Below are 13,970 nucleotides of genomic sequence, written 5' to 3' on the forward strand. Positions count from 1 at the left end.
AGTTGCTGAGAAGGTGTACCTGAATACAACTCTCAAGTCATGGTATTCAACCTCACAGGCAAAAACTGATACTGTAATATTTAAGATGTAAACGGATATTTTATATTGATTCATATTTTATATCCATTTAATGAATTTTGTTATACTATATTTAATAATAAACACTGTACTTTTTAAAAAAATAGGCTAATTACAATTTCTACCATTAAACAAGTATGTGATAATAAAACAAGCCTGTCAATATCAGAAGTCCCTATGAAAGATCAGCTACTTTAATTATACTACATAATTTTCTCTAAGCAGGGATCAGTCTGCTCAGCAGTACATTTTCTGACGATACAGAAAGAGATTTGTGGACAGTGTCGCATATATTTGACTTGATAATAAATAATCACTGGTATTTTATAAAGCAATTCCTTACAAGCTGCAACGGGCGTATAAAATATACTTTGAACAGTATTGTTAAACATGTAAAAGCCCTGCATCCGTAAGCACGGAAAGGATCTGACAGGGTGCCGTGGATGGATGGACGGATACGTGGAGGGGGGCGCGCGTGCTCCCCTCCCGCGTGCTGCCGTTGTTTACTAGCGGTGCTTTCTGGGAAACGGTCCTCATGACAACCGATGTAGCGTCCGCAGAGTCGGGCGCCGCCTGTCAGAACCACACACAGCCCATGGCCTCCTGCGACAGCCGGTACTTCGAGAAGACCGGTGCCCTCTTGGAGAATCTTCGCCAGAAGTACGCGTCAGTTGTGTGTTTTGTTCTGATGTCAATGTATTATAATTTATTTCTAAATTGAGCTGAGTAGGCCCAAGTTGAATCCCCGGGCTCGAATTTGATAAATGCACGGCTTACGGCTCGTTTCGATCGGATGGTCCTTAAAAGAAATTGCGATGGCATGTGTAAAAATGGGCAGGAAAAGTTCACCGCCCTTGCAGTCTTTACTTATCTAGTTAGAAGACGGGCGTTTCGTGGCATGTGCTAGCGCGCTAGCCGAGTTAGCCGGCTTGAGCCAGCCCGTCCAGCTCGCCGGCGTGTCGGGTTGCTAAGTAGCTAAGGATGGCGACTGCAGGCGCTGGCTTGAAGACAACAGAAATGCTGGGCTCCGTTCAGCACCTATCCATACATTTTCCTTCTTATCCTCGGAAGAAATGTTTTACCCAGGATGCGAGGGGAAGGTGACTGACAAGCTCATGCGTTTTCGTTAACAGTGAGAAGAGGAGACTGGAACTCGAACGGGACCTCTGTGCCTACTACCGTAACCGAAAGTGAGTCTTAAGTCTTGTTTAAAAGCGCTATCCTGCTAATGTTTAATCAAGCCAGATGTTTATTATAACAGGCACATTGAATAGCACTGAACTATTTTGGGTTCCTGATGTCTGACTTTTTATTTGGCATTTATTTATGGATATTTCTGTGCAGCAGCTTCTCCAGACTGCAAACATTAGTGTACCGCTGACAGAGGTGGGGAGAAAAGGGTAATTGAAACAGTATTACAGCTTTCAGTTGCACTTTCCCTGCAGCAAAGTGTCCATACGTTGTTTGGATGACACTTGACCGCCAGGAACTTTTGTTTTCGAAACAATTAGCGAAGTAACTTTTAGAAATGATGTTTGCATGTCATTAAATGCTGATACGATGGCACTTGGTACAAGTGCTCTGAAACCTTGTTTTTTGTGTGTGTGTTTTAATATTATGCATGTGGGTTTCCATTAGTTTGTTTCTGTCAGTTCCCGATACCAGGTGTAAATAAACATTTCACAGAAGTGTTGTTGGCCAAGGGATTGTGATTTTTTTCCCAGTAGTTTTTGTAGGTCAATATGAATGAACTTGTACTTCATAGATACAAAGGAAATGCAGGACTACTATCAAAATATTTGGAAAACTATTATCTTTTTTTTTGGTCTGTGCGGTGTACTTTAAAACTCGCTGCAGCTGTTTATCATTGAAACAAAACAGCAGAACGTGATCTTACTTATTTTAGAAAATACACATGTATAATTGTATGTTGATTTCCCCCCAACACACACACTTTTAGCTGTCAGATGAGCACTGCCAAGCTGCAGCATTATCTGAAGAACGTGTGTGAACGAGAGAAGCGTGCCAAGAAAAGGAACCTTGATCTCATGAAAGATGTGGAGCACATGTGTCCGCGTGGAGGGGCATCGTCTCCAGGGCGTAGCGATCTCCACCAAGAAAAGGTACCACCCCAGTCATGTTTTCTCATCCACTGTCAAGAGCAGCCGGCTTGAGAGAGTCTCCATGACGAGTTGTCATACTGCTCTCAGTAACTACCTTTTGAACCTTCAGTTTTTTTCAAACACATCTGTAGAAGAGAAGCACCATTTTACATGTTTTTCTTTATTTGAGTTGCTTATGTACCTCTATTTGATTGCTAAGTCAATGCCACAACTCCCTTAAATTGTCACATTATGGGTACGATTGTGTGAATCAAAAGACAACTATGCATCCTTGATTTAGTCCTTGATTTACGGATCACAATCAACAGTAAAATTACCCATTCAGCTTAATTTAGCAGAAATCAATCATTACTTAATTATTCAAGGGCACTGAACTACCAGGTCATTTACTTTATAAAATAATGAACCATCATGATTTGCACTGTAAAATTATACAAAGGACCGAAAAAGACATTTTTAAAGCTTTCTGACCAGTACAAATAAATCTTCAAAAATCATGGTCAGATTTGAATAAGGACCAATTAAGTCAATTAATTAAATAGTTTGGATAGAACTCAAATCAGCATAAGCTATGGCTCCCTATGCACATGAGATCTGTTAGTCTTGTGCATAGATGAACACTGAATGTAATTCTCAATTGGAGTAGTGCAGTGCTTCAAACTTGGAATTGTAATCTGAGGCATTTTCAGCTTCAGATTGTAGATCTGCTTCTTTGTATTAATGGTCATTGTTTCTTAGTGGTCCTCTGAAAGCTCAGAATGTTTTCTAATTTTTCATCCAATTACAGTGTTTAATCGACTAAGTATAATTGGGCTTTTATCTGAATGTTGTTATACAGTATATTTTTCTTTGCAGAAGAAATAACAAGTTGAACTTGTTATTTTGAATGCAATTAAACTAAAATGACTCGTGCATCTTCCTTGCAAGCACTAGAGGAATTTCCAGTAATTTGCCTTGCATAGCAATGGTAAACAGTGAGCTTTATTGCCACAAGCAAACTGGGAGAACAAACAGAGCAAAGCAATTGTCATGCTGATCATACTTTTCAACTGACTTAGATCACTGCTTTAAAGCTGAAGCACGGTGCTCGAAAGCACAACATCGAATTAACAAAACTGCTTGATTATTCCTTGCTGCAGTAATTGTCCAATATTGAGACACTGAAGTGCTTTAGAGATGAAGTTTATTTTCTCACCCTAAGAAGTTGCTTTGTTTTTCTTAGTTGATCTGTTGGATGTGTTTTTCTCCACTTCTTTAACATTTTCTTTAGCTGTGTATATTATAGCAGAAAATTAGTAATAATTCTAAGGTCTTTGTCCCACTTCTGTTTTATTTTGTGCACAAACGCAAAACACATCTGTGCTTGAGGTGACAGTTAAGTGTTTTTTTTTTTTTTTGGTAAGGCAAATAATTATAAAAATATAATAATAATATTTCTCTATTTTTAGATTTACTGTCAGAAATTTCCCATACAAAGGTTAAAATTACATATGTCAATAAATGTGTGCATTAATTTATGGTTGAGAAAACCAGGTATTATCTCTTCGGAATGGCTGGGTGTTTGGGGAGTTAATCCCACTGTCCTTAACAGCGTCATTAGACTGTTTAATTGGAGTTCGGATTAAGACAATCAGTCTGGCGACTCAGATAATTGATTAAAACCGTCAGTAACCAAAGCGGAGTGCACTCATTGGGGAATTACGATGCTGTGCCCCATGTTTGAACACATTGAAGATTTTATTTTATCAGTGTGTTTGCTGAATGGTAAATGCTTCTAATACTTTTGTTTAGTGATTCTAATATGTTATTGGTATTTGTGTCAAATGATAGAATGATAATTGCAGTATATTGTAATGTCTGTCCATCTTCCCACCAGTTATCTTTGTCAGACTTGTGGGGATATAATCATGTCTTTTAGATGTGTAATTTATTTATTTACTAATATATATAAGATATATAAACTATATACTATATAAAAAATCTCTGTTCTGTTTAATTTTTAAGCCACTTGTGGAGGAGTTTTATAAATATTCTAAATTAGTTACTCTCAATGTGTAACTGTTATGCTTGTAATATTTAGGCCTATATATGGCAATTTGAATGATTTTTGAAAATATCTATGTGTACAGACAGGGTAAATGGCTAAAATAGATACTTAAAGATGCTAGCATTTGTAAGTAGAATACATTGTGTGGCATGCAGATGTCTTATGTAAGTATTTCATGGTTATATGCAGGATAAATGTCGGAATCACATAGAGCAGCTGATGGGAAAGGGCAGAAATGCAAAAGAGGACAAAGCTGAAATTTGTAAGGTGAAGTCATGTGACCGTGGGAAACCTAATTGCTGTAGGATGAATAATTAGACTCAGTTTTCTGTGATGATACAAATAATTCTGAATTCGTTGCATCATTTAAGGTGGTTGAAAATAGATATGCTGTCATTTTTATTATTATTATTATTATGTGCCATAAGTAGGGGACCCTGGAACCACCAGGAATTAGAAAAACATGGACAATGCATAACCTCTGTGTAGAAGGTCCATAATGTGGGCTCTAAATTTCTGTGTTTTTAATTAAGTCTTTAATCAAATAAACCTTATAGTTGCAAAAATAATACACTAACGACATTCTATGAACCGTGGAAATAACACTGCCAAGCACTGAATAATTTATTAAGTTTAAGGAAAAAAATACTGATAATATATATATATTTTAAGCCCTTGCAAGAGATTTGGCAAATAAGGCGTTTTACAATACGGTAACATCATCATCAGTTTGATAATTGGCACCGAGGACACATATCCTATGAGATCATGGCTTATTATCAGTATTGTGACAATAAACAAAAGTATACTTCACACAGAGGGATGGGAAAAAGGGAACGCATTTAGTTGCATATCAGTAATAATGCAGGTGTGTAATCCTGACTGGTGCATCTGTGTAAACGATGTAGTTCAAGTCCATAGAGGCTTATTCCTTCACTTAAAGCAGTTAAAGCTCTTTTAGATGAAATGTCTAAGACATCTCATAATAACTTGGAGCATTCCGTCTAGAGCAGTCACTTGTGACTGTGTGCAACCCCCCCCCCCAGCCTGCAGATATTGTAATGAGCAAAATGGTACCATCACTCTATTATGCATAGCAGTCGTCCCTGGCAGTATGCGTGTCCCTTAGGCTGTAGCATTCATTAAGGGAAGCTTACCAGGCTGAAAGCTGGAAACAGATGATAACGGGATATGATTTTCATATTTAATACATTCCTTGGAAGAGCAGGCGCGTGCCGCAGATTGATAGAAGAATCAATTGCTACTTTAGTGAAACACTTTCTCCTGTGCCCTGCAGCTACCGATGGGATCACTCAGCCAAGAAATTAACTTTCCCTCCCTTTACCTACTTTGTGGATCTGCTGGGCAGGCTGCATGCTTTACAGTGAATGTTATTAAGCAGCTAACTGTTTGGTATTTAAGACCCTTATCAGAAAAGAAACAGAAGTTATGGTTTTTTTTTTTTTTTTTTTTGCTATTACGTCGGGTGGAAGGTTTTCAGCTTTTCGCCTTCGGGGCTACAGCAGACATAAATCAGAAGTTGCGCAAACGACTGCTAATAAGATTAAAAGTTAAAGCATTGATCTTATAACATTCTTTTGGATGGAGATTTAGAATGAAATTCACCACTGATATATATAAAAATAAGAAATATGTATGTGTGTATATATATATATATATACACACACACACACATACACATATATATATATATATATATATATATATATATATATATATATATATATATATATATATATATATATATATATATATATATATATTAATAAATGTCTTTTAATGGACAAAGTGATGCTTTCGCAGGTCGAAGCTGGACTCTGAGAGTGAGCATTATAACCTGGAGTATGGGTGTTGACTTTGAGTAGATATTCACTACAGAAATGCAATAAGAGTGTGTAACATAATGCTTATATAGAAATGTGAAAGAAAGAGATATAGGTATTAGATAAAATCTTTATGATATGTGTTGTTACATAGTATTGAATGGTGTCCTTGAGCATTTGGCACGTTTTGATAGTTCTCTAATTGTTGTTATTTCTATTTTATTTTTCAAATATACATAAAGGAGTATAACTGACTTAACATACCTTTGCTTAATGTGATATTGCCTTTGTGCTTTGTGTATGATGACACGTGTCACAGTACAGACCGTTCAGGATAAAGTATTATGCTAGAAAAAACCATTCACTACAAACATTTCAAAGAAATCTTTGTACTGTTCTACAGTATGTGTCACATTATTGACACCTCTAGGTCAGCGCTTTTTCTATGTCTCCTCCCAAAGAGGTTCATTATTAGGTTCTTTGCGGAAATAAAATCTCCCACACATTGTCTCAGGCGACTAAAGTACTCTCCCAACATCCACAGGTCTGCACAGTTTACTCCGACGAACCCATTGTTTCAAAGGCCCAGAAATCGCGGCCATCGGATGTCTTGCCCGGACGGCTTTGGGGAAGCGGCGCTTTGAGCGCTCCGGGATTGCTGAGGGAGGTTGCCGAGCCGTGGGATGCGAATGAGAAGAAGGACGGAGCCTTGCCGTTTCTGTCGACAGCCGGCGGACCGCACGAGAGCGACGGGTCCTCCACGTCACGTTTGATCTCTCGCTCGCCTCAGGAAACGACGGCAGCTGATGCTAGTGGACCCAGCCTAGTAGCAAGCGGCTCACCCGAGGAAGACCGACATCATCCGAAAGTCTCTTCAAATGCCAGAGTCACCAAAGAAAATATCACAAGGCCTCCTCAAAGACCGTCACCTCAGAACGAATCCAAAAATGACGCCAGCTGCACTGGAGGTTTGCCTTTCGCTTCTGTGAAATCATTTGTCTGCTTCACACACAATAAACGAATTAACGGCTCTTACTATGGGCTCCTTTATACTCCCCTGATGGTTTTCCAGAACTGGCAAGAGAGATAACGCTCCACCTCATGAAAGCTGGTTTACAGTGTCGAACATATGTTGGCTGTCATGAATGTTTACATTTTCTTTTTGTACAGTTTTTATTAACAAGGAAAAAAAAAACATTTATTTCAGATGATGAAAACAGTAAGAGCTGCAGTGTTTCTAATCTCACTCCCAAAAAGCCCAGTAACCCCAGCAGCAAGCATTCTCTGTCCTTGAACGAGGTTAAAGACCTCGTGGGGTTACCTGGAGGAAGTGACATCACAGACACTCACTTTAGTGAGACGGGGCCACATGGGACACCAGCAGAGGAAGGCCACATGACCGCAGACGTCAAAGGTTTCAGCGGTGATGTTTGGCGGGCTGTGTCAGTGGAGTCAGAGGTCAGAGAAGAACATGGATGGAGCTCGGTAGTATCAGAAGTGACCTCCATGGGGTAAGTGTTGGGTTTCTTTTCAAACTCTAACCATTTAAGGTTATAGCCAACATATCTAAGGTCATTTTGAGATATTGTTCAGTAAGAACTTCATTGTGAATAATTAATTACAAATAAATTCAGATGACAATCTGCTGAAGTTTCTCCAATTTTAAACCCTATAATGTCTAACTCTCGAACTAGTAATGCATCGGTATATTACATTAATTATCCCTGCGACTGATTGGCACCCTGTTCACCCTGTTCCCCTGCCTCAAGCCCTATGCAGCCTTTGGATAGTGATATTATGCATTATCCTATGTGTTTGGGTAGTGTGGTCATAGCCATCGTTTCAAGGCACCGTTATTGCCATCCCACCTTACTGCCTTTGATTTGTTTTCGTGAGTCATAACTGATGGTTTTTAGCACATGTGAAGTGACTGTTTCCATACTATCGGAGGCTTTTTTCCCCCCTCTATCTTCAGAGCTCCTTATCCTTCGCTTGAATAGGCCGCAGGTCATGAGTGGTTTAACACAGACCAACCCCACATGGATTAAATGGGTCCGCAGGCACTGAATTTAGATTTTTGCTCTTGCTTGCCGCACTGGAAATGGATAATAATGCATACAGATGATTTCAAGACATTCGTATGGCAGCGTTTGCGTCTTTGTGTCTGAATATATTTGTACTGCTAGACACACGCCCTGCTGTCCATTTCGGTGATATTTAAAAGGCCGTTAAATCACTCTGTTTCCACTCTGCTATGTGTGTCCGAAACTTGTGTAATGCTCCTTGTAAACCTCTTTTGTTTATTTACAAAAAATGTTCAGAGCATGTTCGCTATGGCACAGAAAGTTAAGACTTTACAATTTAAAAAATCCTATTCTATTCAGTTGCTTTTGTCTAAGGCCCCAACAAGTTGTAGTGAGAGATTATAGCATCTAACACTAAATCGTGCTCAAATACTTAGACCTACTTTTAACTGACAAAGCACGCTGGAAGTAGTGCTTGATGGTCATTTTCATGGTCATTTTACCACTGCTCACTCATGGCCAGGGCCGTTCTCTCCAGCGCAGTCATTCTCTCCAGCTTCTCCAGGGGCTTATGTATGAAATCATATTCATCCCGCCTTCCAGATCAGTAGTAATTCAAGCTGAACCCTATTTAATATCGTGGAGGATTTTTTAAAATAGAAAATTAACAATCGAGCCAGACACATTTATTTTAAGATAAAGCATTTTTATTTTTGACAAACAGCCTTGTCTACCTAAATGTGAAAATGTGACCTTTAAGAGATTTCTCCGGGAGAAAAGTGAGCCCGCCATTGTTAGCTGGGAGCAGAGCGTAAGGGGGAGCGAGCCTTTGATGTAAAGCTCCGAGGCTTCGTCGCGCGTGTTCTGTTGCGCAAGGTCAAGGTTAGTGTTTATATCGCTCTTCCTATTCAACTCACAGGAATCAAAACAAGGCCACGCGATTCATTAAATTATTCCATTATATTTCTGCTCAGTGTGACCTGGGTGAGAACGCGCTGAGACACCCTGGCTATTCTTTAGCCCCGCTCAATAATGGCCTGAGTCCCTGCTTTCAAACGGGTTGGAATGTGTGCCTGTGTGCAATTCAGCTTCTGTCTAGTTTCACTTCTTTATTGGAGATGCAGAGTTTTGACAAGTAACATTATGGGCCTGTTTAATGGAATTGTAATATAGAAGTGCCCCCCTGCTTTATATTTTAAAATAATTTGCTGAAGTGACCGGAATTCTCCAAAAAAATAATGTGCTTTAAATGAATGCATTTCATTACACACGGCTTACAAGCGATAGCTGATTATTACTACTCTGTTTTTTATACATTACAGAACATTATGCAGATGCGTGTGTTGCTGAGTCCACAAAAGCACAAAGGAAGTTTACCCCATTTATACGTAAATCCCATTTTATGTATGACAGGTAGACACCTAAAATAAATTCTTATTTTAAGAAATAAATTCTATGTGAAGAATTTTACAGCAGGAATATTATGTAGGGGAATGAAAAAATCAGGCATGTCCCAATTTCATTTTATTTCCACTGCCTGAAATATCTTTAAGGGTTAATCCCCCAGTATTTTCCCAATGATATTTCAGACATCAATTTGTTTATTGAACTACAGTATATGTAAATTTATGAAGTTGTAATGTTTGTAAAATGTTTATTATGTAGCGTTTGTGGACATAGGAGCATCAGGGACATAGGAACCGGGAGGATGCGTCCCCCCCCATATTTAATTGGGCTTCATTTGTTCCCCCAATAAACTGACCATTGTATTTAAATTTTTAAGTTTGTCCCCCCCAATATCAAATTCTCTCCTACACCTTTAGTGGATATTATTTGTTTCTATATGAATAAGCAGTTGGAGGATGGATGGATGGGTGGATGGATTGATGGGTGGATGGATGGATGGATGGATGGGTGGATGGATTGATGGATGGATGGATTGATGGGTGGATGGATGGATGGATTGATTGGTGGGTACATTCATTTACTTATTTTATTGGGTCCCTCTGAGCCTTTCGTAGAAGATCTGTTTTTGTTTTTTCTTTGTTTATTGTTCCGTTAAGTTTCTCTGTAGTGGCAACACATACTTTGGCTTTTCGGAATGTTTTTACGTTCACGCAGAAGCTTGACCTTTGGGACAGTTATTAACCACCAGCTCTATCACAGCCCCCATGGTCAAGTTCATCCTGCAACATGTGCAACCCAGTCATGGTATTCAGCCACATTTCCCAACGTGGAGAGTAGTAAATGTGCAGAGTAAGCGTGAAAGTGTGGTCGGAGACCTATCGGCAAAGGCTACCATACCATGGGTCTGGTGCACACAACACATTCACTTTTTAAAGGTCCTTTTTGAAGAGCACTGACAAATAAAGTGGAGAGAAAGATGATGACTATTTCAAGGTCCACAATGAAGGGAAAAAAGGCAGAGCTTGTGCCCATACTACTTCAGCTGCATTGAAGAGGACTTAGCACAGATGGATTGTGCACTACAGAATGTCATGGATATAATTCAGGCTGCCAGCTTAATCAGGATGTTACCAGGAAACAACCTGCAAAAGAGAAGGACCAATTGTTTGCTGACCTCTGACCTCCCAACCCATTATAGATTGTCATAAATTCTTTTTTTCCCCTTTTATGTTGCTGAGCTTGAGGTCTCTGCTGGGTTTTGTGGGAAATTCAATGAGGGCCACCCAGAGCTGAATACCCAGAAAGGCAGAGGATCACAGCATCCACATGCAGGGGGCATATATTTCACATTTTACATCCATGAATGACTAGATTAAAAAGGCATAAATCTGTCTTGAAGAAAATCAGTTTATATATCCATCCATCCATCCATATATATATATTTTTTATTTTTTTTGCATATTTATTTACTCGCTTCCAGCTTGTCTGTGCCCTGGTTAGCTGGGCTCTGCAAATGCTGAAAGTTGCCGTTTTCAGATGACTTTTGATGGTGGTCAGGAATCTCTGTGCTGCATTGGCCTTTCTGCAGTTTATATAGTTTTATCAATTGAATCAATGTAATATTCATTCAAATTAATTGTTCAAAAAATTAGAATTGGCCCAGACCAGTGATGAATCCTTCTGTTTTATACGGACATTTTCACATTTTCTTAAAAGATTATTTTGGCAAATGCCATTTGACAGCTTGGGCATTATTTCATTATTTTATTAGAATTTGATTATTTTGTTTTATAGTGTATCTTCAGGATTGCATGTGCATTCAATGGTGTCTGCATGCAAAATTAATCTTCAGTTTCTGCATTGTTGGTAATGTTGAAATTATTTTAAAATAATTATGTTTAGCATTTAATCTACTTTGATCTATTGTAATGCTAATTCTGAGAATTCCGTTTTGCTTATGAAGGGGTCTAAAATGATAGACTGCAATTACTTTTAACTGAGGGACGCTAGCCTCACTGCTCTGAAGATAATGCTTTTACAGATACCAGTGGACAAAATGGCATATTTGCGCTTGTCTTCCTGCCCTGTTTCTAGTGGTTTTCTTCATAGAGATAGCTGGGTTTTATGGGTTCGTCTGCTGCATCCACACTCCTGAATACTATTTGTAACTTAAAATTAACAGAAAATATTCTCATATTACCAAATGCAGTATTGCTATCTGTGTGTCATGAAGTACTATTCGTAGTGCTAGATATGTCATCAGATGCTGTCTGTACTGCTGCATGTGCCTCTTCAGATGCTGTCTGTACTGCTGCATGTGCCTCTTCAGATGCTGTCTGTACTGCTGCATGTGCCTCTTCAGATGCTGTCTGTACTGCTGCATGTGCCTCTTCAGATGCTGTCTGTACTGCTGCATGTGCCTCTTCAGATGCTGTCTGTACTGCTGCATGTGCCTCTTCAGATGCTGTCTGTACTGCTGCATGTGCCTCTTCAGATGCTGTCTGTACTGCTGCATGTGCCTCTTCAGATGCTGTCTGTACTGCTGCATGTGCCTCTTCAGATGCTGTCTGTACTGCTGCATGTGCCTCTTCAGATGCTGTCTGTACTGCTGCATGTGCCTCTTCAGATGCTGTCTGTACTGCTGCATGTGCCTCTTCCGACGCTGTCTGTACTGTTGCATGTGCCTCTTCAGACGCTGTCTGTACTGTTGCATGTGCCTCTTCAGATGCTGTCTGTACTGCTGCATGAGCCCCTTCAGACGCTGTCTGTACTGCTGCATGTGCCTCTTCAGATGCTGTCTGTACTGTTGCATGTGCCTCTTCAGATGCTGTCTGTACTGCTGCATGTGCCTCTTCAGACGCTGTCTGTACTGCTGCATGTGCCTCTTCAGATGCTGTCTGTACTGCTGCATGTGCCTCTTCCGACGCTGTCTGTACTGCTGCATGTGCCTCTTCAGATGCTGTCTGTACTGCTGCATGTGCCTCTTCCGACGCTGTCTGTACTGTTGCATGTGCCTCTTCAGACGCTGTCTGTACTGTTGCATGTGCCTCTTCAGATGCTGTCTGTACTGCTGCATGAGCCCCTTCAGACGCTGTCTGTACTGTTGCATGTGCCTCTTCAGACGCTGTCTGTACTGCTGCATGAGCCCCTTCAGATGCTGTCTGTACTGCTGCATGAGCCCCTTCAGATGCTGTCTGTACTGCTGCATGAGCCCCTTCAGACGCTGTCTGTACTGCTGCATGAGCCCCTTCAGACGCTGTCTGTACTGCTGCATGAGCCTCTTCAGACGCTGTCTGTACTGTGACACGTGTCATCAGATGCTGTCTGTACTGCTACATACGCCATGTTAGATATGGTCTACTGCATAAGATGATATGGCAGTTGGACATAAAAAAATGGCTGCACTTTGTTTATCCTTGTAGCTCATACGCAGGGCGTCGAGTGAGGGGAAAATTAGCATACTGTTTTCTGATTTTTTTTCCAGGCTTTCATTGGAGGGCTTTTTTCATTTAATGAACAGCATTGAAGGAAGGCTTGATCAAAGAGAAAATGAGCTGTATAAGATTTCATCAATTAGTGAAGAAAAACTGAACAATTTAATAAGGTAAGTGTTTTTTGTAAAGAGCCTCCCTTTGTACGGTTGTAGATATGGGGAAATTTGTTTTCACTACAGCATTATCAGCCTTGTTAATTGTCATATTTTATAGTTGACTGCATTATCGTGCATTTAAATACCTGTCCTTAAGTGACACCTACAGCACTTCATGGTTTCTGCCGGTTTATAGACCTCAGTAGTATCACAGAAACTGTGCATTATGATGAACAGGGCTGCTGCGAGAAATGTTACAAAAAACTTTGCTGATTGTGAGCTGGCATACGATTGAGGGGCATGAAAAATCATCCAAGCTCTTTTTATAGCAAAGTAATGCGAAGTCCTGAGAACCACTGAAAAAAGATGATGATGTTGGTGTGATTAGAAGAGAGAAGAGAGTGGGGGTGGATTGCGGGGGAGGGGGGGGGGTCGCTCAGGGCCGCTGCCTAATGATGCCCTATTTTAAGGTAGACAATAGGGCACTGAGAGCACGTTCTCTCGTCTGGGAGCGATCCAGATGTGGCCTTTGCCACGTGTTTCCTGCAGCTGATTTCGATCAACCGTGACGGACGCGAAGCAGGCGGCTGCCGGGATCGAAATCTTGACCGGCTGGCAGATCCCCCGGCACCATGGAAATGGCTCACACGGCTCGATATATTTCACAGCCTTTGTAACGGCAAGGCTGCCTTGAATGGAGTGGACCTTGAAGCGTGTGGAGCAGTCGTCCTTCATCAGCTTCAGAGGTTGTCATGGAGCGTGTCAAAAGGATGCCTGTTACCCGAAGAGATTGTTAGCGCTAACTGGACGAGCGCGGACGAAAAAAAAATCAGGTAGGGCGTGCTCTTAATTTGGAGC

At 40.3% G+C, this 13,970-nt stretch overlaps 1 protein-coding gene across 9 annotated transcripts in view; it reads left to right on the forward strand.

Moving 5' to 3' along the window:
* Positions 1–613: 613 nt before the first annotated feature.
* The window catches only part of kiz (kizuna centrosomal protein), a 54,431-nt gene continuing 41,074 nt past the window's right edge, over positions 614–13,970 (forward strand). For 6 of the 9 annotated variants that reach the window (XR_011982396.1, XR_011982397.1, XR_011982398.1 and 3 more), the window contains exons 1-8: positions 614–738; positions 1,212–1,268; positions 2,039–2,201; positions 4,438–4,515; positions 6,637–7,060; positions 7,300–7,603; positions 13,008–13,127; positions 13,781–13,945. Coding sequence is in view for 6 of the 9 variants with exons in the window: in XM_072698749.1 (XP_072554850.1) it covers positions 614–738; positions 1,212–1,268; positions 2,039–2,201; positions 4,438–4,515; positions 6,637–7,060; positions 7,300–7,603; positions 13,008–13,127; positions 13,781–13,945 (1,436 nt within the window). In the remaining 3 variants the exon portion in view is untranslated. The remainder of the gene's footprint in view (positions 739–1,211; positions 1,269–2,038; positions 2,202–4,437; positions 4,516–6,636; positions 7,061–7,299; positions 7,604–13,007; positions 13,128–13,780; positions 13,946–13,970) is intronic. The other 3 variants (XM_023808701.2, XM_023808679.2, XM_023808711.2) reach the window with 3 other exon arrangements.

The sequence above is a fragment of the Paramormyrops kingsleyae genome, chromosome 14, assembly GCF_048594095.1.
Source record: "Paramormyrops kingsleyae isolate MSU_618 chromosome 14, PKINGS_0.4, whole genome shotgun sequence".
NCBI classification, from domain to species: Eukaryota; Metazoa; Chordata; class Actinopteri; order Osteoglossiformes; family Mormyridae; genus Paramormyrops; species Paramormyrops kingsleyae.